General features: G+C 38.6%; 2 protein-coding genes across 3 annotated transcripts in view; one reads left to right on the top strand and one right to left on the bottom strand.

Moving 5' to 3' along the window:
- Positions 1-3,838, top strand: part of FGF14 (fibroblast growth factor 14) — a 415,520-nt gene extending 411,682 nt beyond the window's left edge. For both annotated transcript variants that reach the window (XM_055703167.1, XM_055703168.1), the window contains exon 5: positions 92-3,838. In XM_055703167.1, coding sequence (XP_055559142.1) covers positions 92-228 — 137 coding nt within the window. In that variant the 3' untranslated portion in view covers positions 229-3,838. The remainder of the gene's footprint in view (positions 1-91) is intronic.
- The window catches only part of ITGBL1 (integrin subunit beta like 1), a 149,352-nt gene continuing 122,248 nt past the window's right edge, over positions 856-27,959 (bottom strand). The window contains exons 9-11 of the mRNA XM_055703166.1: positions 13,966-14,112; positions 9,635-9,748; positions 856-8,130 (exon numbers count right to left, since the gene is read on the bottom strand). Of these exons, the coding sequence (XP_055559141.1) occupies positions 8,039-8,130; positions 9,635-9,748; positions 13,966-14,112 (353 nt within the window). The 3' untranslated portion in view covers positions 856-8,038. The remainder of the gene's footprint in view (positions 8,131-9,634; positions 9,749-13,965; positions 14,113-27,959) is intronic.

Genomic DNA, 27,959 nt, shown 5'->3' with positions numbered 1-27,959 from the left:
ATTATTGTAGAAAATTAATCCTATTTGAGATGAGCTCTTAAATTAAATACATTCTTAAAAATATCTCTTCTTTTCTCTTTTCTCCCCTCAGTTGCCATGTATCGAGAACCATCTTTGCATGATATTGGAGAAACAGTGCCAAAGGCTGGGGTAACTCCAAGTAAAAGCACAAGTGCATCTGCAATAATGAATGGCGGCAAACCAGTTAACAAGAGTAAGACGACATAGCCAGATCCTCACAGGTGTTGTGACTTATTGAGTCCTGAGTACAGTTGAGTGATTTATCCTTGCCAGACTTCCCCTCTGCAATGTCTGTGGATCAGCTTGCGGCAAGTCACAGACCTGCCTGTTGCTGTTTCTGACCTGAGTTGTTGCAAGCGGATAAATCTCAACATGTAACTCCACCCACAACAAGAAGACACCTGGATGAACCAGCTAAACTCAGACCATGGAATGCCCTACCAGATATTGGAATGCCTTTTTAATATCTTTTCTGTGACTGTGACACTTCATGTGAATGACATACTTCACAAATACACTTGATACCTTGCCTGCTGACAATTGCCCATAATCCCTTTTTGAGTCCAGTTTCAGCAAAATCCATGTGTTTAAGTTCGATTTTGTAGCACACAAATAATCAAGTAATTTCTAGTTAGATGCTGTAAACCTGTGCTATTATGGATTTCTCTTCTTCCCTTTTTTATAAGGCTGCTCGCTCCACTGTCTGTGACCTTTTGCAGGGATTGTGTTTCTCTATAACTTAAGTGTTGCCGGTGGCTCAGTTTTGAAAGCAATCAGGGAATCAGGAAGCCTTCAAAAATCTATTATTACAAATTATATCTATAAAGAATAGGATTGTTGTCTCTGGCTTACAATAATGATTAAACGTGAATACTCTTTAGTAACAGATACTGTGCTTCTGAGGTTGGCATTATAGTGGAGGGAAGAGTGTCAAACACAACCAACAGGAAGTCTTCTGGAACGAGTGTTTGGCATCCCCCTATAGTTTCTTTGTGTGTGTGTGTGTTTTATACATATCACAGGCTTACTGGTAATGGTAACATTTGCCTTGCCCAGCGAGCAAGACCCACTCATTTTTGGGAAAGTGGGTCCAGAGAATTTTGTAGGCCTTGTAGGCCTGAATTAAGGCTCATTTTTCATCTACTAAATCTTCATTGTTTGAAAAACAACCACCACCAATAAAAAAAAAATAAAAAATAAGACTAACCAGAATTGCGCTACCTAAATCCATTTCAAATATAATCCTTTCCTGTTTTTTAAGGAACTGAACTTAATGCCATTGTCATTTTTGGCTGAATCCCACACCTACTTAGCAAAGCATGGGCAAGGATGTTGTTGTGTTCTTTTTTGCAGCACCAATGCAAAGGGTAGTTACAAATTATAGTTTAATATTTCTGGTGTTTTAAAAAAAAAGTTTTAAAACTGGACATATTACAAAAGTTTATTTTTATTTTTAGCTAAGCATGCGAGTCCGATCCTATGTATCTCACTGATATCCCAGTATGTACCTCCACCCAGCTTCCTAGGATAATATGCCCACCAAATTGCTAGATTGAAGGTGCCGTGCCTTGATCTCTGTATACTGTACTTTCTCCTACATGAACCTAGAAGAAATCAAAAACATTATAAAATTGAAGCCTTGGATCATACTACCAGAAACACCAACTCTTTTGAGTTTGTCACTTGTGAACAATTAAACCAATGTTGTGGGGGGAGAGGGAAGATTTAGAGAATGCCACAGAGAAGCCACTGAAGTGTTGCACACTTAGTCACAGGCTTTCAGGAGACTAAAAATATGGGTACTCTGTGTATACTTCAGAAGGTATTTGTTTCTCAGAAAGGGCAACAAGGACCAAACTGTACCTCAGTCTGGAAAACTCTGTGGCAACACTCTCTTGGCCTCTTGCTGTTACCTTGATTTTTAAGGACAAAAAAAGGAAACTATCCATTCCATTTTTACCCTTGTATTTCTGGCAATTCATTTTATCACATCTTTGTGCTGAAGTCCCTAACAGAGACTGCTGTGGTTATTTCAAACTCCCTGTCTACTCAGCTGAACAACTGATTCAGTCTGAATGAAGTCTTCATGCTAGTTTTTAAACACTTTCTGTATTTGATAAGCAACGTTTAGTGCACTCTTCAAGGAGGCTACTGTAAAGCTGCTAAATTCTAGAGAAACTCCCCCCCCCCCCCCCCCCCCCCCATAGGCCAGACTTCCTGGTTTATAAATCTGAGAACAGCAAGCTAACACTTGATGTTGGGTCTTTCTAGGGAGGGAATGAGTTAAGCATGAAACCCACTGTCCATGTAGAGAAAAAAACATATAAACCTACTCAATACTGTGATAAAAATGCAAAGAAACTTTGACTTAGACTGTGCCCTTGCCTGCTAGCACTAAATACGTGTGTGTGGAAAGCAACGCTTTATTAAAAACTTCGGTGCACCCTTCTCATTCCATCTGGTCCAGTGGGATTTATGCACCATCCCTGAGAAAAGAAAACAAAACCAAAGCAACTCACATGGTGAGCTGGGGGCTTGCTTTCCATCTGGAGGAGCCATGGGAGGCAGCAGCCTTGATGTTGTACTATCTGCTGGGTCCCAGAGGAGGCCCCAGGCTTTCCTGCAATTATGAGAGCAGTACTTCACAATATTTTGAGTAAGATAATAGAGCTGAAGGCTGCATTCTCTTTCTCTCTCACCTGAATTTTGTAAGAGTTCACACAGAGGGATTATATGTGTTCACATCCCATCCAGATGTCTTTTTATTCACCCAGTGTAAGAGCCTGGGGAAAGACAGGGCTGGAGATCTGGCTGAGCCATGCAAGGAGGTTCTCATTCATGGCCTGATGCTACATAAGTATTGTTTTCAATGTTAAACTTTTGATCCTGAGCAATTATGATCTGTGAGCCAGTTTGGGGGGCTATAATTAAGGCCAGACTTAGTTTTTGTAAGCAGTTAGTACATACTGGAAATACAGCATTTTATTTATTATTTTCTGGTTTTGTTTCTATGGGCTAAATCCATATGTGTGTCTAATCCAATGAATAGATGTCCTAAAAAATATTTTTTCTACTGTCTGTTTAAACATAGCAAAGGGGTCTTTGTGCTTTGTTTCCTTCCTTTAATTTTGTCTCGTCTCATCTGTTGCATGGGAAGAGGATGGCAAGAATGAACTGCATGTAGTAGGATATGTCTATCAAAGCACTGCTGGTCTGTATTACTAAATTTACATACATATATGCAAAGAGTTTGTCTGCCTTGTACAGTTTGTGTTTATTCTTATTTGTTGTATACACAGATTCAACATGATGAATAAAACATTTCTATAAAGGCATACCAGAAAACAACAAAAAAGTTTCTGTAAGAAGTAGACTGTGCAAAACATCATTGCACTGGCCACAGGATGGTGAAACTTCATGAAAATAGGTTGGCAAACTCAGTTCTCCCCTTTTACCATGCCAAAGAAAATTTTAGCTCCTTAATATAATACCTCTCTTGCTGTTCTCCAGGATAAGACTTCACCATTTTCTTCCCTCTAAAATTAATTTTGCTGTTAAGTGAAAGCTGTTTTCAACTGTCTGTTACTACTAACATACTGTACAGTAAACCTGATGGAATCAATTTGTATTTACAGGTTGGGGTTTTGTACTTACATGTCCAGCTGTCTGTGAATCTGCAGCATTCCAGATCTTTTGCATGCTTGCTTTGTATTTTGTTCTTCTGGGTTTTATCTAATCTCTGAGAGAGACTGTTTGCACAGCAATCCAAACTCATCTTACCATTTCATATGTTAACACTGCAAAAAGTCATTATCTCTTTCCTTTTTTCCCTGAAACCTGTATTTCAGCTACAGTTCTATTTGGCAAAATCAGTCACACCTGCACTGTTTTAGAAATCTAAAGTAGATATGAACCACTTCAACAAAGCACCATTTTGTTGTACTTCAAGAATTTTATAAATACACAAGAATCCTTATGAGATTGCTCATATGATAGAGCCTATAGAAAGGTGACTATAGCTTTTACGTGCTTTGTATTTCACGTAACACAGCTTTTTCATAATTTGCAGGGGGGATTAGCCACTCTCAAATAATTTTTTAATATACTATCATCTTCACAAACTTTAACTTGTGTAGACTCCAGTTGGTTCTTAACAACCCCCCTCTCCCCAAAAACACAAAGCAATTCATTTTGACTATGGTATATACCTGAAACAGCACTAAGAACTCTGACTTTTTATATATATATGTAGGTAAACTTTCTTTGGGTTTAAAACCACCATAAACAAAGAGGTATGAAAGCAGGCAGTTTGGTCCGTACACTACAAGTGTGTCTTGCTGATCCATCTGTCTATTGGTATAAAGAAGAAATTACTCAGCTCTATTCAAATAGGAATGCCAGTAAAGTCAGACTAAGTAGGTAGGTTATCTTTCTTTTAAATGCCCCTTTAGATAAATTCATATTCTGTGCAATGTATTTTAAAATGTCTAGTAACAGAGGGGTTTTTGTGATGACTAATGCAAATCTGTGGTTTATTTTTAAAGATGTAATAAAAGTTTTGTTCTATTACCTAGTCACAGAAATATTCAACTTAGCCTTCTTCATCCCAGTATCATTTAGCTACAAAATAAGATGACATTCTGTAAAGCAAAGGCAGTGCATCAGAAATGTCAGAGCAGGTACATGGTTAAAAGTTCATCTACATTTTTCTAAAAGACACTATGGCCAGGGGAAAAAGGGATCGCAAGTGGGTTAATAAATTTTAGAAGCAAATCAATCCTCACCTCTTTTATAGGCTATTTTACAGGTACGTTACATACAATAGACATAATCTTGCAAGTCTATTGTAGAAACATTCGGCACACTTCTGGATTGTGTTCTTTCTCTCACAAGAAAGCAAGGCTATAGTACCTTCTGTTTATCACTCTAACCAGTACAAAATCCCCATTTATCCAATTTATTTTTGCCAGCTAGAAATGCCTTTTGCCACAGGCCTGGAAACAAGATTTTATAGTCACTAGGTATGAAAGATCAAGCAGTATGTTTCACTCCCTTACGCCTCTTCCTGCTTTTACAATTTATGTATCTGGGAGTCCCATCACAGGGAATGAGGTACAAAATCCCATTTTATTAATACAGCTATTATTTTCACATATGTAGAGTAATAATCTTACTTCTTCCAGTCTCATTTTTCTAGTAAGGAAATGAGACACAAAACAAATCTGCTGGGAGTTACATCACCAGTTATCTCAGCATGAAAAGCGGAGGGAATGTTCAAGCAACATTATAAGAAACAGAATTAAAATTGGAAAGGAATTTATGTACACATTATATTGTTAGTAGTCTTAGTTAATACTTCGAGGTTTATAGTCATAGCACCATTTTGTTTGATAATTTACATTTTAATGAAACATTGACAGTAGCTGTCTTAGAATATTCTAGTATTTTTCCGTATTTACCTTTAATAAACAACTTGGATGACATTTTTTGAAATGCAATGGCTATGTAATCCATCTAGTAGCCAAAATGTTGGAGTTGATGTTTTTTTAAAAAAATTCTAACAAGAAATCAGAATCACCTTACACTTTTTAAGTATAGAAATTTAAAATTAAAGCAAATTACAAAGTAAAATGCATCAAATATGACAATGCAACCCTCTAAAGAATTGTTCTTTTGCATATGAATGAGTACCTGAAATACCACAGCGTATCTACAGTATATGGAAATCTGCTTATTGTGCCATAAAACATGTCATCTACTGAACCTAGATAAGAGTTCTGATTATTTAGTATTTTGTTATTACAGTACTAAACATAGATGGAATGAAATCAAGGGAAAATTTGTATCTTTCATTGTTTACACTCTGATTCAGCAGATGAATGTATATGCGAAAAAACCATTGATTATAAGATGATTCAAGTCAGTGGTATTCATAAAAATAAATAAAACCAACAATCTGTGCTGTCCAGACACCAGGGTTGACAACATGCATATATGTTAAATTTAAAGAAAATATTCCTGTTAAGCTCTACAGAGTTTAAAGGTTAAAAGTATAAAATATAAACTATAATTTCAAGATGAATTTTACTTTGAAGATTCTTTATACTGTATGAATACATTTTAGAACTCTGCTTGATATTTTGGTTATCTAAAAAAAAAAAAATCAGCTAGCAGCTTTGGGGTGTATGTCTCGTTATTTATCTGCATAACTCCTATATAAGTTATGCATGGATGTTTGGTGATTATACTCCCTGAGAACATGGGTTTCACAAGCTTCATTTTTAGAAAGAAGGAATCCCGGTTAAGGAAAAAAAATGAGTAAGAGAAAGAGCAAGGTACGTGGGAAGGGGGAATGATAAAAGTGATTAAATAAATGCATTCAAATTTTTTGCATTCTATTACACATTCTGTACCACTGCATTTTCCTGTTTCAAAATAGTCCTTTCTAAAAGAAAATTAATTTCTAGATTAACAATGGAAATATCTTTTCTGGTTGATATATAGTTCCCTTATTTCTGAGTCATGTACCTCTTCAAAAATCAGGACCTTGGCACCTAAACCACAATGTTACACTTTGGTATTAAAAATAAATATTTTCCAGCCATTTAAGCAATTTCTCGCTCAATCATGGTTTCACAAAATGTAAACACTTTTGAAACTAAGATGTATGTATCTTTTCTTGCTCTAAAGAATTCAAGGGCTGCCAAATCTACATGTACAAAAAAAATAAGAGACTCATATGTAAATAAATTAGGGAAGTCCCAATAGTTGTGCATCGTTCATAACTCAATGTGAATTTCACACTGAGCAGCATTTCACCATTGGAAAATAAAAATAAAATTTTTGTTCATACCACTGCTTTGTTTGTGTTTACTATATTAAAACTTTAATTGCTTTGTTGCCATTGTCTGAACATCTTTGGCTGAGACCAGGTTACTGCATAGCATAGCTGATTTTTCAAGTCAGTTGATCTTCAGGCTCCTCACTTCTATAAAAGCAGTTAAAATCACTGAATACCATGTGTGACAGTGCAATCTGTTTCAAACATTGATTTCTAATAGCATACAGAATTGTCATCCTAAAAGCTATTAGTATAACAAATTTTCATTTGCATTACTTTAGAGAGGACTAGGCAACTGTATATACATAGAACAGTATGATAAAAGTACATATGAGTTGCAGGATAGATATTCAAAATAGTTAATCATACATTTTTATCATTATTAGTTTCATTCCTTATACTCCTATAGGTTATGTATTTGAAAGTATCATAGTATGTAGACTAGATAACCAACTTACTGACACGTTAACCACAGAAACTAAGAAGTTCTCTTGTGAACAGGGTCTGTTCAAACGTTTTGGGTCTTCAGTCTATGGTTGTCAGGTAATTGGACCTCATTTATACAAATACAATTCTTTGACCAAATAAAAAATCATTAATTTTTTTATAAGGTTTTTTACAGCTTCTTTCAATTTATGAGCTGGTGCATAATCAGGATTGTTGGAAAGAAAAAAAGGCCAAAAAATTTATTTGTCAAACACCATAAAATTAATGAAATTTATTTTTGACAAATATTCAGCTAGTGCTACTCTTCTACAGGAGTATTGCTGCGTACCGGTATGGAGAGGTGACAACCAAGTAAATAATATTTAATAAAAGGCTTTCTCACATCTTTTCCAAAGGTTGCTAAAGAAATAGGCATTAGGGGTGTAATCTCAGTCCCACTGAATTTACCAAAAAACTCTGGAGAAGTCCCACAGGGCCAGTATTTTATGACTTCACCTTTTAAAGCTTGGACTGCTCTACTCCCAAGGCATTTTTAGTTTTTTTTTTCTTTTAGTTTTGTCATGCACTTCTTTAAGGAGCAGGCCACTCAAATGAGTGTTCTAACGTATTTACACCCATGTACATGTGCATGCATGCACACCCACAGCCACAGAGTACTTCTGAAATTAAATGTTCTAGCAGCCTAAAGAAAAACAAACAAAAAACCTCCTCAGTCTTTGATGTCCTTTGTTAAGGGTATTCTCTGCCCAGCCAGATTTCACAAGCATTTCCATTCCAACCTTCCCAGCACTCACAGTTTCCACAGCTACAAACACCATTGCCTAGAACAAAATGAATAAAGGGCAATTACCATAATTGAAATGTACTACATTAAAATGTGTTTTATGGGAAGTAAAAAGCAATGCTAAAGTAGTAATATTGTTCCTTTATTGTTCCCCCCACCCCCTTTTTTTTTTTTCTTTGGAAGAAAGCAATTACTGTACCATTGCATTAAGAAGCCACCCCTAACCTACACTTACAAAGCATTAATAGCATTCTCTCAATAATTCCATCAGCAGAATTGCAAATACTGTAATTATGCCACTACTATTTGTACCCAGCTGTTGAAGCTCAGTGTTCACACTGTACCTCTAGGTACAAGGAAAAAACAAGATTACTTTTAACTGTTATGCAGAAAGAAAAATATATAAAAACTTAAAACCAGAATAGCAGTAAAAGCATCACTTTGAACATGAAAAACTTCAAACCTAAATTCTCAAAAATGCTAAACAAATAATATCTCAAACTGTCTATTGGATGGAAAATGTGTTTGCCCTATTTTGCAGTGGGGAAACATTAAGCATTGAGACCCATATCTTCATTTTATTTCAGTGTTTTTCATGACTCCTGGATGCTCAGTTTGAGACCCTTACAGCCTGGGTTTCCAATGTGAGCTCCTCTTCCAACTTACTTTATGAAGACCCGTGAATAGCCACTGCAGCCAAAGGTAAGGCTTCCATTGCCTCTATACTGGCTACTTGCCCCCGGAAAAAGACCCTTACTAACAGGGTTAGCTGGAAGACACAATTTACTGGTGTCAGCCCTCCCACTCTCACTCTAATCGGCTTGCAGATTTCCTCCACATCTAATAATTGCTCGGTAAAGATTTTCTAAAATTAAGATTTGTAACAGGAAGCAGCCATTGAGTTAATTTAGCAATTCCCACGTTGCTTCTTGTCACTAGATTTGTCATGAGGGTTTGTTGGCAGCCTGCCTGTTTCTGTCTGCATCTGCCACCTGAACTCTCAGACAATGTTAAGGTGAAGCTGCTTTAATCACTAGCCATCACATCATAAGAAAAACTGTCAGGTATTTCTGCCTCCCACTGAGAACTGTCTGATTGCCAGGAAGCTTTGTTAACCCACAGAACTATGCCTCTCACCTACCAAAGATCATCATACAAATGAATTTTGTCTATGACTTAAATGCATTATACACATAGGAAGTCCAGTAAGAGAACAAAAGTTAAAAATATCTCATGATCACAGTGCTGACACTGTATATCCTTTGCCAAAAAGCAGTAACTTGTAGTCTATTACAGTGAAAATTGTTGATGGATTTCATAGCTGGCTTACTTATTTAAATTCATACTCAGGCTTTCAACTGTTCTTTCAAAACCTTAAGTTGATTATCATGCTGCACGAAGAAACAATTATAGCAGGTTTGAATAATCAGCAAATGCACTTCCTCTGTCAGTGGAGAAAGAAAAAGCTGGGCTTTGTCTCACATAATTCCCATCAACACAGTTTGTTTCTTGGAGCAATTAAGTGTTAGCCTGTACTGCACCTGTGCAAATGAGACCGTCATGTTTGTCACAGTCTCTGTCATCACATTCACAGAAATCGCCTGAAATGTACCATTCCTGTGGTGAACAGATGCACTTTCCACAGTGGCAGGAACCTGAAATCACAAAAATTATTACTCGCAGTCAAAGAGCACTGGCATTTTCAGACTAGAAAATAACATCCCCAGACACACACCTGCACACATACATACGTGCACATATGCACAAAATTGCTGCCTAAGAAGCTCTTGCATAAAAGAAAATAATCAAGCTAAAAGCTTTTTGAATAAAGCATTCTTTTAGCATGAGTTAGGGCATGGTGAGATGTTACTACTAATACTTTGATTCTACTATTTCGCTTAATCAGGACTCACATTTTGAAGCTTTCATTTCAGAGACCTACAATCAGGGCTGCTCCTCCTAGTAACTGTTCTTTTTATATATACCAGAAAAGCTCAGATTGTCCCTGACCCGCTATTACTGAAGGCAATAAAATCACAACCAGGAAGAAAATGGCCCTCCTCATCTAAAGCCTTTAGAGACAAGTCTACAAAAGACCAGAGGTGCCTAAGACTAGCGTTTAGACCCTCAAAATCCTCATCCACAAATGAAGCTGCTCCACCTTCCATGGAATTACTAAATATTTGCTCTAGGTCAGAAAGAGTTTGTGCACTTAATGGTGGTTCAGCAGTTCGCTCATTCTTGCAGAGTAGCCCAATGCTCCTTGTTGGGATTATCCAGGCTCCTCCTCCTCAAGGACATCAGGTCGCACCCCCACAGGCAAAGGAGGGACTTTGTGGTGACATTCGGCTGTAACCCACTGAGCACCAGAAACCTCCCTTTAAGGGAAGACTCACAGACGTCCCTGCCTTCAGGAGAAGGTTCATGGCTCTGAATCCTGGAAAGGAAGAGTTGCTCACAGGCAACCATGTGCCAGGAAGGCTGCAGCCTGAGAAGGGTGTGAGAGCACCTTTTTTGCAACTAGAAATGCCACTGGGAGATGGTAATTCCTCCTGGCTGATCCCAACACCAAGCTGAAGAGAGCTGTTTTTTACAGCGCCCATCCTAAGCTGCCTGACCCTATACAGAGTTCAGACACTTAAAAGCCAAGGTGAGGCACTTAGTAACTGCTGAGCAAAAACCCTTTTGTGGACCTACCCCTAAAAACTGGTTCCAGCATAAATCAATACAAAAATCTCAAAACCTAAATAATTTACAACAAAGAACACACACATAGTTTTCAATTACAGGAAGTGGATTTTAAAAAAACAAAAGTCACAAAAGCTGTCGACCTTTAACGGAACATGATTATAAACGAGTTAGATTCTGTTGAAAATCCCACCCTCTTGCAATATTTCCAGAATTATTCCCATACAAAGTCACTAATGTGTTTAATTCAGTATTAAAGAAAAATATATAGAAGGAAGCTTGTTCATGTCAGAATATAAACTGAACAGAATTCATGGGTTACTTAACAGTGCCTGAGACAAAGTGTTCAAAATGATGTTTTTCCATCTTTTCTTTCTCTTCAGTGAGCTCTGTGTAAAACCCATAATAAAAATCCAACTACACCTTTTCTTAAAAAAAGTGGATCTGTCAATACGAACAAATTTTCCCTAGTTTTTTCCCCTAAATATTGAAGTGTCTCTGATGACTGAAACTTAATTCTTTAAAACTTCAGAAGAGCCTCAGCAAACTATCTATTTTTTAATAAAAATCTAAGTAATTTAGTGTTTATTGTAATCTGACAAAAAATAACTCATTGCCTAATTTTAGAGAAATGCTCTAAAGTTTTAACTTGTAACATATGGAACATGCAAATATAGGAAGAGCTAGTGATTGGAACATTTGGGGATGGGAGTATTTGGTTAAGCATCTACTTTTTCCATTAGTTCTGAGTACTGCTTACTAAGCCATGGGTACAGAAAATACTGACATTCCCTACAAGGATAAAAAATGCCACTGTATAAAAAGGCAGCGGAGGATAGCATACATATCGCATGGTCGCTGTATAAGAGATACGCTAAGACATACTTGAGGGTAATTCAAACCAAATGTCTCTGTTTATCCAAACTACAAGGTACTGACAGCTGAAAATGACGAATAGTATGAGAATCTTAGTGAGCAGTTAATAAGAGCACGACATTGTAAGAAACCTGAAGTGATTCTGCATAAGCAAGCACTGATGCTGCTACTGAGGGATGCCCATGATGTTTAAAACTATTTTGCAGAAGATACAGCAAATTTAACACCAAGTCAAGCAAGGAAGATCAGGCTCCATAACGTAAAATCTGTTAGGGAGCATGAAAGTATGAAGTCTTTTCCCTGAACAGAGCATGCTGCTCTGGGAGGCTCCTCAGTTTAATTAAAATGAGTCTAATGAGTTGCAGGGTGTTCCCTGGGATCCCAGCCAGATTGTCTGGGGTGCGATTTGGCTCATTACCTAGTCCACGTCCTGCACCGTTACAGTAGCCATCTGCAGCCCTACATTTCCTGCCAGGGAGGCAGCAGCATGGTGGGTGTTGCTGTTTTCCTTGGGAAGAGCTTTTACTACAGGTGGCATAGTCAGCGAGCCAAGATTTTGAAAACAATCCAGGAATGTGGATGGCCAACTTTTCTTATATTAACCAAGTGCAATTTTCTGAAAGTGTTCCACAGTTACCTGCTGAAAACCAGGAGTCCTTATTCTATTAAATCCTACACACAGAAACCCAAGCTGCCTCAATCCATTATAGTGCTTGCATATCTTGGCTAGGTCTCCAGCACCAGCAAAGACAGAATACCCACCATTACTGCATGGGTTCAAAACTCCCTTTTATTTGACCAGTAATGGTTACTTATTGCTCAATGTAATGAAACAGAAAGAACAGTTTGTCATTTTGGCCTCTGCACAGTGTTGTCTGGCCTTTGGCCAGTCACATTAGCTAAGAACAACATAGTGGGTACTGAGTAAGGTGTGATTTCTAGATACATATTTAAGCATCAAAAATAGATTTGCCTTAAAAAAAAAAAAAAAAAAAAGCAAACAAACAAAAAAACCAACAACACAGGAGAAAAAAAAAAAAAGATAAGCATAGGTAAGCATAGAAACAAGAGTTATAAATGATTAGACTGTCTTCACCTGTGATCCCCATCCTGCTCAGAGAAAACACAGGAGACAGTTGCCTCCTTGGATGTTCCTTAGCCACATACTTCTGAAAGTCACCTTATGTAGGCATTTTTCGGCTGGGACAAACTCTTGTATACGACCGGCTGTTCCCACAATAAAGCTGCTATACTATCTAATTTGACACTTTATAATAAAAAGCTTTATTATATTGGCTGTCCTCAGGGCAACCTTCCATCACATTGGAAGCTCACTTGTGCTTGGGAGGCCAGGCTGGAAACCCCATTTAAATTTCCTTTGCACTGAAATAAGTTACCAAAGGGACAATGGAAATCTGCCTGATGCAGAAGGCTCCTAGCTGGTTTTACTATCTAGCAGGTTTCTCACCTGTCTAGGTAAGGAACATGTATATGTACGGAGGAATGGCATGTCCAGTCTGGAGTAAGTGCATTCTAGTTTCCAGCTAGTCCCACCACCCGTTTTTGTCTATTCTCTTCCAGACATGTTATATACAAAAATAGGCAGTTTGCACTATGGGGGAGCTAAAAAGCCCTCTTCCCAGTTATGCAATTTCCAAGCCTGAAGGACTGTAAGGTAAGAACCTAGCAGAAAAATTTCACATAATTATCAAAACTTTCTAAATTTTATTCCTCCCTGTGGCAATTTTTTATAGCTGGACTAAAGCTGATGCAACCACCTGTATAAAAATTGGTAAGTGAGAGAGTCTGTGGGATTCTGTCATGGGGGCTGCAGACATCTACTTTTCCTTTGCTGCTGTGTTGGGGAGGGGGTGGTTAAGTATACCGAATGCTGCTGTTAAACACTCTCCTCCATTTACAGTTGCCTGAGATATTACATTTGCCACCTTGCCCACTGCAATGTTACTGCAGGTAGTGTCCCTGTCCCTCAAACTAGATGGAGCACTAACAGTTTATAGTGTACAGCTGTTAAACACAGACCATCAGATAAACACATACAGGGAATTATATGCTGTTAACAAATTGCACAGGAGAGGAACACTGCTAAATGTGTGTGGCTGCAGTGGGTGTTCAATAAAATGGATGTAAGTACATTACAGAGCCAAATATAACATCCTTTTAATAATAGGTGCCTTTGAAAGAAAGGGTTACTAAACAGCTTGCTGCCATGCACATTAGTCTTCCAGAACATGATCAATTCTCCTCTGGTGGGGCACTGACACAGGGTAGCTCAGCTGCCAGTTCTTACCCTTCCCCGAGCATAATATGCCATCCGCTGACTCGCAGAGACTTCTGCTCTCCTCCTCCGTCATGTTGCAGTTCCTTGAATGCTGGCACAACTTTCCAAACCATCCATCCTGGCAAATGCATCGCCCGCATGAGCAGGTACCATGGCCTGTAATGACACCAAGGTTGGTTACGAGCAAAACAAGCAGCAAGTAGTGACTGTGGTCACGACTGAGATCATCTTCAGACCTCTGCAGTGTGAAGTACATGTTATGGGGTAGATGAGCAGATAGATGGACAGCACAGCTTCCCAGCAGGGTGGCTGCTTTCAGTTCTCTCATTCTTTTGTTAAACAGGGTGCCCTAGTGATGTGCAGAAAAGCATAGGCACGGCCTCCCTCATCCAAAAAGCTCAGCATCAGCTCAACTTTATGGGATGTTCCCTAATACAGCGTACTGAGGACAGACACAGCCCCCTTCCTTCCTTGTCTTAATCCTGCATCCCAATGCTAAAGTCTCACCTGCAGATCCCATACTATCACCTGAAGAAGCAAACCCCAGCACAGGGCTGAGACCAGAAAGGCACACAGCAGAACAGTCATGGGAGATAAAAGCTGCAATCTCCTCCAGCAGCCCATTAAGGCTGGTTATCTGCTGCAGTGCGTGGAGCAGCTGATGTGCAAAGCCTGGACTCAACATACTCTGCAACTACTACAGATTAACTCATACAGTACAGAATGAAGATAATTCCCCCAGGGTCTCATGATCTCACTCCTGATACTGTAGCGAGAAGCCAAAGGAGGAGCAGGAAGAAGGAAGAGACCAGAGCATTCTCCAGTGCACACGCTTCTATGACCCCAAGGCAGGATTTTGAAGAAGAATGGGCAGGCTACCATGGTGGGCTCTCTCCCCAAGACAAACAGATTTCAATTCTCAGATCAAGACAAGAAGCCTGAATGAGAGGGAAGGTGGACAGGCAGAAGAAAAACAGTAGCAAGGACACAGCTATCAAAAGGTGATGAATAATAAGGGGTGGAAATAGGGGGGAATGATAGGACAGAAAGAAAAGAAAAATGAGAAAAAACTTAGAATAGAGGGCAAGTGGAGAGGAATACACTCTGAAACATTAGGGGAAGAAGGACAGGGAATAACAAGTGAGGGAAAAGTCAAAGAACACGTGTAAAAGATAGCGCCCAGAAGCTATAATCAATGTTTAAAAAGTGGGGGTGGGTGGTATAGATTACATAGATTTTTTGAGAATTATGTGTACAAAGATTAATAAAAAAGGAAAATATGTTGAATAGTAAACTGAGTGGAAAATCTGGCCAGGAAGAAGGGAAGTGACAAGAATATAGAAATGGAAAATAGGAAAAGGAAGTAAAGAGGGTCTCCCAGCCATAATTGCATTTCTAAACCTTTAATAATATTTCTGCTGGGATGGGTGTAAGCTAATCGGTTTACTGGGCTTAAAAGAAGCAAATTATACATACCAGTGACTTTTGTCCTATCCTATGTAGGACAAGGGAGTGAAAACAACAGGACTGAGATAATTTGGGAGCATGGGCTGGGAAGAAGGGAACAAGCAGTATCTGGCAAAACATTGAGCTGTAGGATGCAAAGAAGGAATCCAGCAGTTTTGCTTTTCTGATTTGTGGACTTTTCATAAGGCAACAGTGCAACCTGTCATTGTAAACTAGGATGCAGCACTGGTAGAAACCCAAAGGAAAAACAAAGCTTGTAGTTTGCTTTAAGTGGAAATCCTGAATATTTTACTGTTGGCCAAATGCTTTACTAATTTAAATTAGAAAATATTTGAAGCTCAAAAATCTTGGAGCTGTTATTTGCAGTGATCTAAACATTCAGAATAATTTTTGTACTCCAGACTGTGTATTGATCTTTGTTTTTAAATCTTATTACCTATACAAATTTAAATGCTCAGTAACAATGACACAGTCTTATTATGATAGTATTCTTACCCACTTCTGCAAGTGACATTCAGCAATTATACATTTATACCTATGCATTTAATATATATCAAATATTACAAATTGAGAACTAGCAACAATAGAAGCTTGATGCCACTTCAGCTTCTGTGTTAGACTGGGAAACAACTATACCACAAACCAAAATACAAGCGGTAGAAAACAATATATACTTTTCCAAATGCTCTTTTCAGGCAGATGGCATGCATTATCTACATTAACTTACTATAGCTAAGCTTCTGTCAGAACATTTTTATCTGCCTTATTTATTTTTAATTAATATCATATAGATTAGATTTGAGAATAGCTCAACCATTGAAGAGCAAAATATACAACTGGATGTCAGTGTTGGAAAACTATTTGGGAAGATACAAATGCTTGTACGCATTTTAGCAGCAAATAGTAAGAAATCCATGCTGATTCACTGAGAAAATAATTTCATATAATTTTTTTTATGCAGTCATTATGATTTACAGAATGCAGAGACGGATCATGTAAGCCTTTACACAATTCAAATAAAAAGGTAATGAATAATCTATAAATTTACACCAAACATTTAACAGTTTACCACATAAAATTTTGACATGCATTTTTCTGAGATGACCATTCCTCTCCTTCTTTGTGCCATATAAATCCTCAAAACATAAATGATTCTTTTGTCTCACGTAATCCATTTTACCAAAATAATATTTACTCCTTGCTGACACTAGCCTCGGCAGCTGCAGCTCTATGGATGCCTCATCCATCAGGGTGGTGAGTATACAAGTGCTTAGCCCAGTGCTTTTTAACCCCTAGCAATCTTCTGTGTGTGCTAGCCTCTGAAAAGCTGCTTTACACAGTTTAGTTGTGTATATCCTCCTTGCAGAGGGTCTTTGCATTTATCTGAAGATGTCCAAACAAGGTGACTAAAATGAAGGGGCAAAACATTATAAACAACTGCTTTCAGTTGAATGTAATCAAATTACATTCAAAGTGCCCCAGTTGCATTCCAATGAATCCCAGACTCTCAAAATTATGCACATAAGCAGCTACAAAAAGGTGTTACTCTTGCCCATAGGTCTTTTTAGATCTGAACATAATTCCTTCCACAGAGGAGAATAAAATTCAAGAATACAGTAATCACAGAGCAAAGGGAGAAAGATAAATCCCGAACTGAAAAAGTCCAGCCCAACTGAATTGGCTAACATGATAAAATACTGATGTAACTATTCAGTTTAAGCAGATTTACTGGAAAGTGTTAGCCTATCATCAATTCAGATTTAACACAAAACTCAAAATCACAAACAAATTGCATATTGCAATGGTTCTGAGACTATAGCTCTTCATTCATAAAAATCTGTGTTAATGAACATTTAAATATATAGCAAAGTTTTAAACATTAATCTCTAATCAAGAAGAAAGACTGTGATGGGAGAGAGGCAAAGGAGAGAAAAAGATGATGTTAAAGATACTGCCACTTTGTTTAGAATTTTCAATAACTCCCATAACCATAAGATTTAAATGTGAGATATGAATGCAGCAACAAAAAAAAGCTGTGACAGATTACCAGCAGAGGTCCATTATAACCCAAATCAACCCAAATCAAACCAGACAACAGAATGAATTATTTCTTACCATGCCTTGAAATAAAACTGTGTGGTTGTGGGAAACGTAGTTTAGGACTACTTATGGAACTGTTGTTGGAGTTCCCAAAAAACCTGCATGATAATTTTCTAATACAAAAGGCACCATTACATGGGAATGTCAACATAATGAAAAAGATGAAGTACTCATTGCAGAGGAAGCTGGTTCTTATTTATAGACTAACTGATTATAAACAGATGATGTTCATGAAGGGCAAACTGAGGCCAGGCCCAAACAAAATTTGGCACCTCAAGAGAATAAGTTCTTCAAATTGATATAACTGGATGAAAAAAAAAATTTAAAAGTATACTAGGAATATGAAAATCTTAATATAATGCAGGATCTCTGCTTTAGAACAATACACTAAATGAAACAAATATTTCTCTCTGTATTTAAATAGAAACAGGAATTTCCATATTTTTTTTTGTTACAGAACTATGATAAATAACTTTCTATATTATTAACATAAGAGAAAATTAAACAACATCTATCTGAGAGAAATATTTCTAAGTGAGCATGCTTCATTAGCCCACCCAAGTATGCTAAAACAGATGTTAAAACATTACTGGATCACTGAGTTTTATTTTTATTGAATATCTGGAGAATGCCATAAGACTGGCACAGTTGTGGTAACCACAGTTAGAGAAATCTAACGTAAATGTGAAGCAAAATCCTGATTGTCTATTTTATTTTCATAGTAAGTCACTTAGCATTGTCCAAGTCTAATAAAGGTGGGCTGTGGTGTCAGTTTGAGCAACACAGCAGGCAGGCAGTTTAGCAAAGCCTTCAAGTGAAACACTGTGGTGAAGAGGGCTAATGCCATCCTCGTATGCATATAACACGAGAGAAGCGAGTACGAACATAAATTAGTAGGAACATTTAGAGCACTGATGAGATGGACATTAATTTCCTGCGACTCACTGTGATAGCCACGTTTGAAGAGATTTTGAAAACTCTGGAAGAATCCCCAAAAGTTCCAAAGAAAGAACTCAAAGAGCAGAGAAAATTGCTTGTTGAAAGAACTTCTAAGATCTGTATTTGCTTAGCCTATTGAAAAGAAAAAAGGAAAAAAAAGAAGGGGGAAAAAAAAAAAAGGCTAAGTGTCTTAGCAGGATCTGAACTACCTTCTTTGAATATACTTGAATGGGGATTCTCAAACTACCAGAGAAAGACAAAGCAAGAACCAGAGAGAAAGGCTGATACTGACAAATTCATTTGAGAAATGAAACAGCATTTCAAACAAGGGTGATGACTACTGAAACAAACGTTCAGGTGGTGTTGGCATGGGCTGCGCATGTCTTGGAGTCTTCAGAGCACCACCTTCTCAGAGGCAGGCTTTAGTTGCATGCAGTACCACAGACTTCAACATAGAGGTATAGTGTAATGGCTATTTATAACCTAATATACGAGGTTCAATGTAAACCCCCTCTTGGATTTGCAAATACCTATTAATCAACCTAAATGTCGATGCATTAGCAATTAATTTACTGCTCATTTCAACAGAAAGATTCAATTAAAGTGCTTTTACAAACCTAAATCATATTTCATGCTATCTGAAAAGCTAAACAAGCTACATTATCTGTGCATCTATGTAAAGCCTCAACTTTTCATACACCTGCACAAGTGTTGAGGTGACCAGGACAGAAATATATAGTGCATTTAAAAGAAAAATTAGAAAAGTAAAATTAGCTAAGCAAAACCAAATTAATTTAATGCAGAATATACCATGCAAATTAATACCTATACTGGCTACATTAATCACTCTCATATCTAACTCAATATCTACTGATCCTTTTGAATTTATCTGTTGCTTCCCCTGAATGTCTCTCAGAGCTAGGATGAAAAAGTAGTTAAGTGCAAGGACACAGACATTGAATCATTAACTCTTTATTTAGGGTTATCAGAATAAAACCCTAAATCACACTAGCCTTATGTCAGGCAGACTGACTTCTCCACTACCTAATACAGTCATTATCACTTTTTTTAGCTTCAGTTTTACCCAGCAAGCATGTGTTTGAACTCTTTTTTCCCAGGAGAATCAACTGCATGTTTCAATAACTAATACCATAACAAAAAAATCTCTATTAAATGGTATAAAAACGTTGAAGTTTTTTACATACAGTGAATTCTGTAACAATTATACATATTTCAGATTCCTCAGTCAAAAGAACATGGTCCCTGCTCTAAAGACTTTGCAGTAGAAAAGATTAAAAACTTGTTAGGTAGGAAATAAACTATTATTTTAACATAAAGGGAACCACAGAGAAATTACTGGTCCAATTCAGATGCCTAGTGCCATTTGACATACCCTAAGATATCTGGGACATTCTCATGACGGTGGCAGCTATGCAGGCATCCCTGTGTCCTTGTGGAGCCAAGTTAGGGTCAGACAAGGGTAGCCTTGGGCATCAGAAATCATATAAGATGCCTAGCTTTAGGCAGTTGAAGATTTTGAAATAAGGTCCCATGTAGTTTGAGAAGCCATAGTAGCATCAGGAGTTGAATTCATATTTCTGAATTTTTAGACCAGTCAGTGCCAAAAGCTGTCTTCAGCTGGGGCATGGGCTAGTATTATTTTTCTCTGCTAATGTGCATTTAGATGAGCTCGCCAAGCCACTCTCCATAATTTATCAACAGTCCAGGCAAACTGGAAAGGTCCCAGAAGATGGGAAGTTACCCAGTCTATCCTAGCCCATCTATAAGAAGGAGGTTCTGGGAATCTACAGGCCTGTCAGTCTAACCTTGGTGCTGGGGAAGGTTATGGGGCAGATCATGCTGAGTGCCATCACACAGCATGTACAGGACAACCAGGTGATCAGGCCCAGCCAGCATGGGGTTATGAAAGGCAGGTCCTGCTTGACAGGCCTCATCTCCTTCTGTGACAAGGTGACCTGCCTAGTGGTTAAGGGAAAGGCTGTGGATGCTGTCTACGGACTTTAGTAAAGCCTTTGACACCATCTCCCACAGCATTCTCCTGGAGAAACTGGCTGCTCGTGGCTTGGATGGCTACACTCCATGCTGGGTTAAAAGCTGGCTGGCTGGTGGAGCCCAGAGAGTGGAAGTAAATGGAGTTACGTGCACTTGGGGGCCAGTCACAAGTGGTGTTCCCCAGGGCTCAGTACTGGGGCCAGTCCTGCTTAATATCTTTATCCACTATCTGGACAAGAGGATCCAGTGCACCCTCACTAAGTTTGCAGATGATACCAAGTTGGATAGCAGTGTTGATCTGCTTGAGGGCAGGAAGGCTCTGCAGAGGGATCTGGACAGGCTGGACCCAATGGGCGGAGACCAGTTGTATGAAGTTCAACAGGGAGAAGTGCCAGGTCCTGAACTTGGGTCACACCAGCCCCACACAGTGCTACAGGCTTGGGGAAGAGCGGCTGGAAACCCACCTGGTGGGAAAGGGCCTGGGGGTGCTGGCTGATGGCCACCTGAACATGAGCCAGCAGTGTGCCCAGGTGGCCAAGGTGGCCAACAGCATCCTGGCTTGTGTCAGAAACAGTGTGGCCAGCAGGGCCAGGGCAGTGATTGTCCCCCTGCACTCAGCACTGGTGGGGCCGCACCTCGAATCCTGTGTTCAGGTTTGGGCCCCTCACTGCAAGAGGGACACTGAGGTGCTGGAGCATGTCCAGAGACGGGCAACGGAGCTGGTGAAGGGTCTGGGGCACAAGTCCTGTGAGAAGCTGCTGAGGGAACTGGGGTTGGTTAGCCTGGAGAAGAGGAGACTCAGGGGTGACCTTATCGCTCTCTGCAGCTGCGTGAAAGGGGGATGTAGGCAGGTGGGGGTGGGTCTCTTCACTGAGAGGAACGGCCTCAAGTTGCACCAGGGGAGGTTTAGACTGGATATAAGGAAAGACTTCACTGAAAGGTGTTGAAGTGTTGGAACGGGCTGCCCAGGGAAGTTGTTGAGTCACCATCCCTGGAGGAATTTAAAAACACATACATGCGGTGCTTAGTGACATGGTTTAGTGATGGACTTGGCAGTCCTGGATTAATGATTGGACTTGATGATCTTAAAGGTCTTTTCCAGCCTAAATGATTTTATGATTCTATGATGCTATGACTTTAGGTATACTGGAGAGTTACATAAATGTCCTATATATTTCTGTTTCTGTGAAGCAACATTAGTGCAAGAAATGAGGAAATTGTCTGACAGCAACTACACCATAACATTAATACTTAGCTTTGTTTAATGAAGCATATCATTAATCATAACTCTCATTTTTGTGGTTATGGTCTTATTGGTCCTCATAAGAACATGCTATCTGAAAATACCATGTTTCTGCTTTACTGAACAGATGACAAAAAATGATGTCATTTCTGATTTCTGCAGTATGGACCTAGAACTTTCATAAAAAAGAATTCACAGTTTCTGATGGTTTTCTTTATTATATAATAACACAGTTATTTTTATATATATATATAAAATAAGTATTTGTATGTCTTATAAACCACAGCTTTTCCGTTGTTCTCTGCCAATACACAGACAACACTGGAAATCTTAAGACTGGTGTGAATGACATATGAATGGAAATGTGTAGGTAAGCACCAGAAAAAACTCCAGAATGAGGTTAAAAACATGACCTGCATTGATAGCCAACAACATTAACTGCAGTAAAACTGAAGAAAGTGTTATTGTGTCATAATAGAAGATTTGCACTCTTATAAAACAATGGTGTGGTGACTTTCATGATGACTTGTCAGCAGAAGACTGTGCACTCAAACAACAAAGGATGTCAACACAGACACAGCATAAAACTTGTGTCATTCCTTTCCTTGTGAACCCAACAAGAACAGCATTGTCCTGGGAATGTCAAAAATGAGGAAGCACAGACAGCAGGCATTAGACTTGCCTGAAACTTACAGAGATGAAGGTGTGCAAAATTGTGAGCCAAAAGACTCATTGTAACTGTGTGGTCCTAAATGATATAAAATATGTGTCTAAAACGCAGTTTGTCAGTCAAGATGAAACAAAAAGACCTACTCAGAACTTGATGGGCAGCGTCTCTTGTCCATCTGTCACACACAAGTTATCCTGACCAAACTACTTAAACCCAGACACTTTGATGCTTGTATGTGTGTGTGAGAATGCAAGTGAATAAAATCAATGAGAGAACGTGTCTGAGTAGTAAAAATTAATTTACTTGGGGAAGTTATAACAAAAATATTAACTTCCCCTCCCATAAAGTCTCATGTAGTTTTTGCTGCACTAGTTTTCTACAGTTAGAGGAGAGAGAGGTGTGAAGGCGGACCTGCATAAGGAGGGATTTAAGGACATAAGGACAGCATTTCCATCAAGAATAAATCAGCTCCTCCAGCTTTTACAAGCCTTTATACTACAACCAGAATCTCAAACTAATGAGAACTAATGCTTTTTACCAAAATGCATTGGTATAAACAAACAAAAATATAACTGCATTTACTCTTTGATGTGAACAACTGGATTTCCTACAGTGTTAGGATTGTACTTTGATGTGCCATGGCCAAAAAAAAAATCATTAAAAAGTCATCAAAGTGAATTTGCTCACTTGAAAATAAATTAACCAAACTCCTCAAAGTATTCTATTGTCCCTAGTCACCAGTCAAAGAACAAAGACTGTCACCCGTCAATGAACTGGCTTACTGGGGTGACCAGAGACTTAGTTGTTTCTTGGTGTTAAGGACAGTGCAAATATGCAGGTCTAAGTATTAAAGGTCTCATTGAAGCTAATTAATTGTGGCCCACTATATGAAGCACAGACTGAAATACTGACATAAAACAAAATGGAAGGATCCCTAGAAATATGTAAGGGCCTCCCGTGAGTTACCCGTTACAAGTTTCAACCTTTGCTATTGGCCCTAGTGATGAACTTGTGTGGAGCTTCAACCAATTTTTTACATTTTTTAGGGCTGTGTTTTTATTGTAGCGTTTTTAAGCAGCATAATCCTGCACCAACCAGTAGCATGCAGAAAACCTGAAAGGACTTCTGTTTTATTCCTTCAATGTTTGCTACTTTGCTGTGACAAGAACTCACAACTAGGCCAATAATGGTCCAGAGAACAAATCAAAACAAATGGAGTTAAGAGCACTATCAAATCAATTTCAAATTGATCTTTACTGGTGTTCTGAATTCTTGTTGCCTGCCTGCCCTCTGTCCTGAAAGAGAACAGAACATAATGGACAACAGTCAGCCCAGCGAGGCAGAGCAGCCAACAATGGTATCACTGAAAAACATGACTGGACACAGCAGGGGGTCAAATAACGCTTAAAAGCTCAGGCTGGCAGCACAGCCATAACCTCAGAAGACAGAGAGAAGTGTCTCTCATCAGGATACTGGCAAACCTGTGATCCTCCAGTCATATGTGTGCACTGAAACCACTTAACTTGCACATGAAAGACCTGAAGAACCAAGTAAGCCAAATAAAACGTGATGTTAAATATTGCTGTGGATCAACACTGCAGATATGCTCAGGCAATTCTTACATCATTGAAAAAAACTGAACTGCAGGGAATAGGCCTTTAGGTAGAACATATCTATCTCAAAAAGACTGCATTAGATACCTGCTCCAGCCATAGCATTAGGTCTCTTTACAGAGGCACAGACAAAGAAAGGGGAAAACAAAGGAAAGAACTGGCAAGTGGGTCAAGAGAGGTGAGCCTCTCCCTCGAGTCTCATGAGACCCAACCTAGAGTACTGCATCCAGTTCTGGAGTCCCCAGTACAAGAAAGTCCTGTTAGAGAGGTCCAGACGAGGGTCACAAAAATGGTCAGAAGACTAAGAATACCTGTCCTGTTAAGACAAGCTGAGAGAGCTGAGGTTGTTCAACCTAGAGAACAGAAGGCTCTGGGGACACCTTATTGCAGCCTTTCAATATTATAAAGGGCCTTTATAAAAAAGACAGAGAGAGAGTTTTTACCAAGGCCTGAAGTGACAGAAGAAGGGGCAATGGTTTTAAACCGAAAGAGGGTAGACTTAGCTTGGACATAAGAAAGACATTTTCTACAATGAGGGTGGTGGGACACCGGAACAAGTTGCCCACAGAAGCTGTGGTTGCCCCATCCCTGGGAGTGTTCACAGCCAGGTTGGATGGGGCTTTGAGCAACCTGATCTAGTGGAAGGTGTCCCTGCCCATGGCAGGGGGGCTGAGCTAAATGATCTTTAAAGGTCCCTTCCAACCCACACCATTCTATGATTATATGATTCCATTAATCCACTTCTAATAGCGGAGTGCTGTGGAACCTATGCCAAGTCCTCCTGCAACCTCTGTCTTTCTGGAGACATCATGTCTCTATTCCTGGTACTGCAATGATGGACAGCCAGGTTTTTAAGTGAATGACTCACTACAATCATGGAGAAACATGGTAATAGGGTCTCACTCAGTTGTACCCTAATTTATCATATCTTTCACCTCACATATTTCTACTGTCTCATGGACAGCTGGTCTGGAAAGCAAGCTATTAATCAATCTCTGCTGGTCAGAGGAGGCCAGTAACAATTCTTATTCAAATCATTTAGGTTGTCATTCACATTTCTCATTTCAGCATGCATTTAATCTGAAAACACTGGTCTTCCTTCCTTGTGCTTACAGGCACTCAGTGCTCACTGTCAGACCCTGCACATTCAGAGTCCAGCTTACCATTCTCTGAAGGCAGAGTTACTAGCAAGGGCTTATGTCCTGACAGTGATTGTCTAGGTAGCAATAGTGGTAGAAAAATAGTAATGAAAAGAGGAGAAGGAAAGAGGAAGGAATAAGCAGTTCAGCAAGAGATATCAAGGAGTTCAGGCTGAGATGGAAGCGTGGACAAACCCAAAAAGGAAGAGAGAGAGATGTATAGGCCATAAGTGCAAACCTGATAAAAGAAGTTCTGTGAATAGGTAAGTTGCAAAAGAGGAAAGAAAGTAAGGTTAAAGTTGGTAGAATCTTCTAAGAAGGGAGATATATGAAAAATTGTATATCAAAGGAAAAATGGAAGCATTCAAAATATTATCTCCAGGATAGAAAGTGATAGTCAAGCAAAACATCTGACAATTACTAAAGAGTAGGGCTGAAGCTATCTGTAACATCAGAGACTACAGAGGATCTGAAAAGTTTAACAATGACAGAAATTCCTACATTTGGTCAGATACTGTGGGAAGAGACATTTCAATGAAAATGTTGGTGGAAGCCACAGTGAAAGTGGTCACAGTGAAAGATGAAGTCACAGAAAATGCATGAGTAAATGGCTCATATTATGAGTCTGAGCATGAGGGAAGGCAAAGAGAATTCATTTGCTAAATGGTGAGTGAACAGAAAGCTGCCATTGATGGGGACTGAAAATAAACGTTACTGTACTTAACACTTCACCTAAATATGTGCAGCCTTAAGTTATTGGGGCGGGGGTGGTTACTTGAGGCAGGTGGGTCAGAAGGACAGGTGGACTCTGGATGGTCAAAGAAAATCAGATTTCAGGACCTGCCAGCAGAAAGAAAAAAAAAAAAAAAAAAGGGGGGGGTGTGGGGTGTTGGGAAGAGGCAAAATGAGGGTAGGAGCCACTCCAGAGCTCCAGCAGCCAAGAGAAGGAAGAGTGGTGTGTGGAAGAGAACTGCATGATTAGTGAACCATCTATGTTTGTTAATTTGAATCTCAGCACACTTCACATGGAAGAACCAGACAACTGTAAACAAATAAACACATCTGTGGTATGAGAACGTAAACAGAGGAAGGGGAAAACAGTTCCTGGCTACAAAAGAACAAAAGCGGATGGAATTGTGATAACATAGGAACATGCTTCAAGGAGTAAATTACAACCAAATCTAGAATAACCCAAACATATCTCAAATTATATTTAGAAATATAATAGAACAAGAAATAAAATACCACAAATATGAAAAAATAATCTGCCAATTATTTACCACTGGAATCTCAACAGATTTACTACAGAAACCCAACAACTTTTGGAGGATGGTATTAGTAGTGGCATGACTTCAACTTGGGAAGACTAAAACTCTAGAGACCAGCTTCACCTCACCAAGTTCAGACAGCTGTGAGTTAGCAAAGATGCTCTAGTTTCCCATGAGGCACTTCAAAGGTCAGCTCAGATCTTAGTGGATCTAATCATCACCTTATGCCATGCTTCCTCCTCTCCTTTTACTTACAAGAAAGACCAGGACAACAGGATTCCTGATTTGGTGCTTATTCTAAGATTTTGGGGAAAGAGTTAAGAATAAGCACAGCTCCCTGGAACAGCAAAAATCACAGGGTGGACTTTCTGAAGTCCTCTCAAAAGATGCTTCGCAGTGCAATTTCAAATTGCACAGTCACTTGAATTGCGTTTTCCTATATAATTCCTTTAACCTGCAAAGAATCATTAATAACTAAAGTATCATCTGGAATGGAAGTGGAAAAATTTAGCTTGAGACTACAACTAATTTGTAAGTTCATGTGCTTTCTATTTTTCCTATTTCTTGTTTCAAAAGTAGGAAAATAAGCTTAAAGCATATTGTTTTTAAATTGATTAATTTATTTGTTTCTGCCATTCTTTTTGTACAAAGCTATTTAAACTAAAGGGGAGAGTTTATTCAGGTAATAGCGTGACGTAGCATGTCTCCTGCACAGTAAAAAATCAGACACTGGTTCTGGGGTCGAGGGAATTATTTATTTAAGTATGAGGTGCCCTAGCCAGCAACAAAACCTAAAATTATAACTGCACACTTCCTAATAAGGAAGAATGGAATTTTTTTCTATAATTTCCAAAAGGTGCAATATAATTAGCAGCATTAACACTGAAGAATTGTCATCGAATAATGTAAAATATGAATGACATAAACGGAAGAGATATTTTTAACCATGGAAGAGGATGAGTTTTGGTTCTCAAGTACTTAATTTATAACAAAGATGACCCAGCTTTTCAGTGCTCTTAACTGCTTTTATGTCCTTTATACAAAACTAAATTTCAAATTATTCTTTTTCGACAAATTCATATTATTGAATTACACTGAATAATATAAGCTGCTTTTATGGCTAGTTAGACATTTAAACTTGAATTTTCCATATATGCCTACATTCTGCACGACAAACACCTCAAAGAAATATTCTCTGTAGCCAGAATTTTTCATGTACACAAGGAGTATGAAGCAATATATGTGGGGGTTTTCCTCGTATAGAAATAAGGAATATAATAAAATGTGTCATTGCTCATATCAACTACTTTATTAATACTAAGAATCAAGTGGTCATTTTCAAGATAAACCAAATAAAATCTAGAAAGAGAGCATTTAAGACAAATACTACTCACCTGGTTTTAAAATACCATAAAGTATGCATACATTTACATACCTAAACCAAACTTGAAATACTGCTTAACACCAACATACATTACTGAAAAATGAAACAGTGAAGTTCTCACTGTCAACATGAAAATAAATGATCTGCATGTACAATTACTGTGATAG

The sequence above is a fragment of the Falco cherrug genome, chromosome 2 (genome assembly GCF_023634085.1).
Source record: "Falco cherrug isolate bFalChe1 chromosome 2, bFalChe1.pri, whole genome shotgun sequence".
In the NCBI taxonomy this organism is placed as follows: Eukaryota; Metazoa; Chordata; class Aves; order Falconiformes; family Falconidae; genus Falco; species Falco cherrug.
Note: the sequence above shows the minus strand (reverse complement) of the source record. Positions and strands in the feature narration are given on the sequence as shown.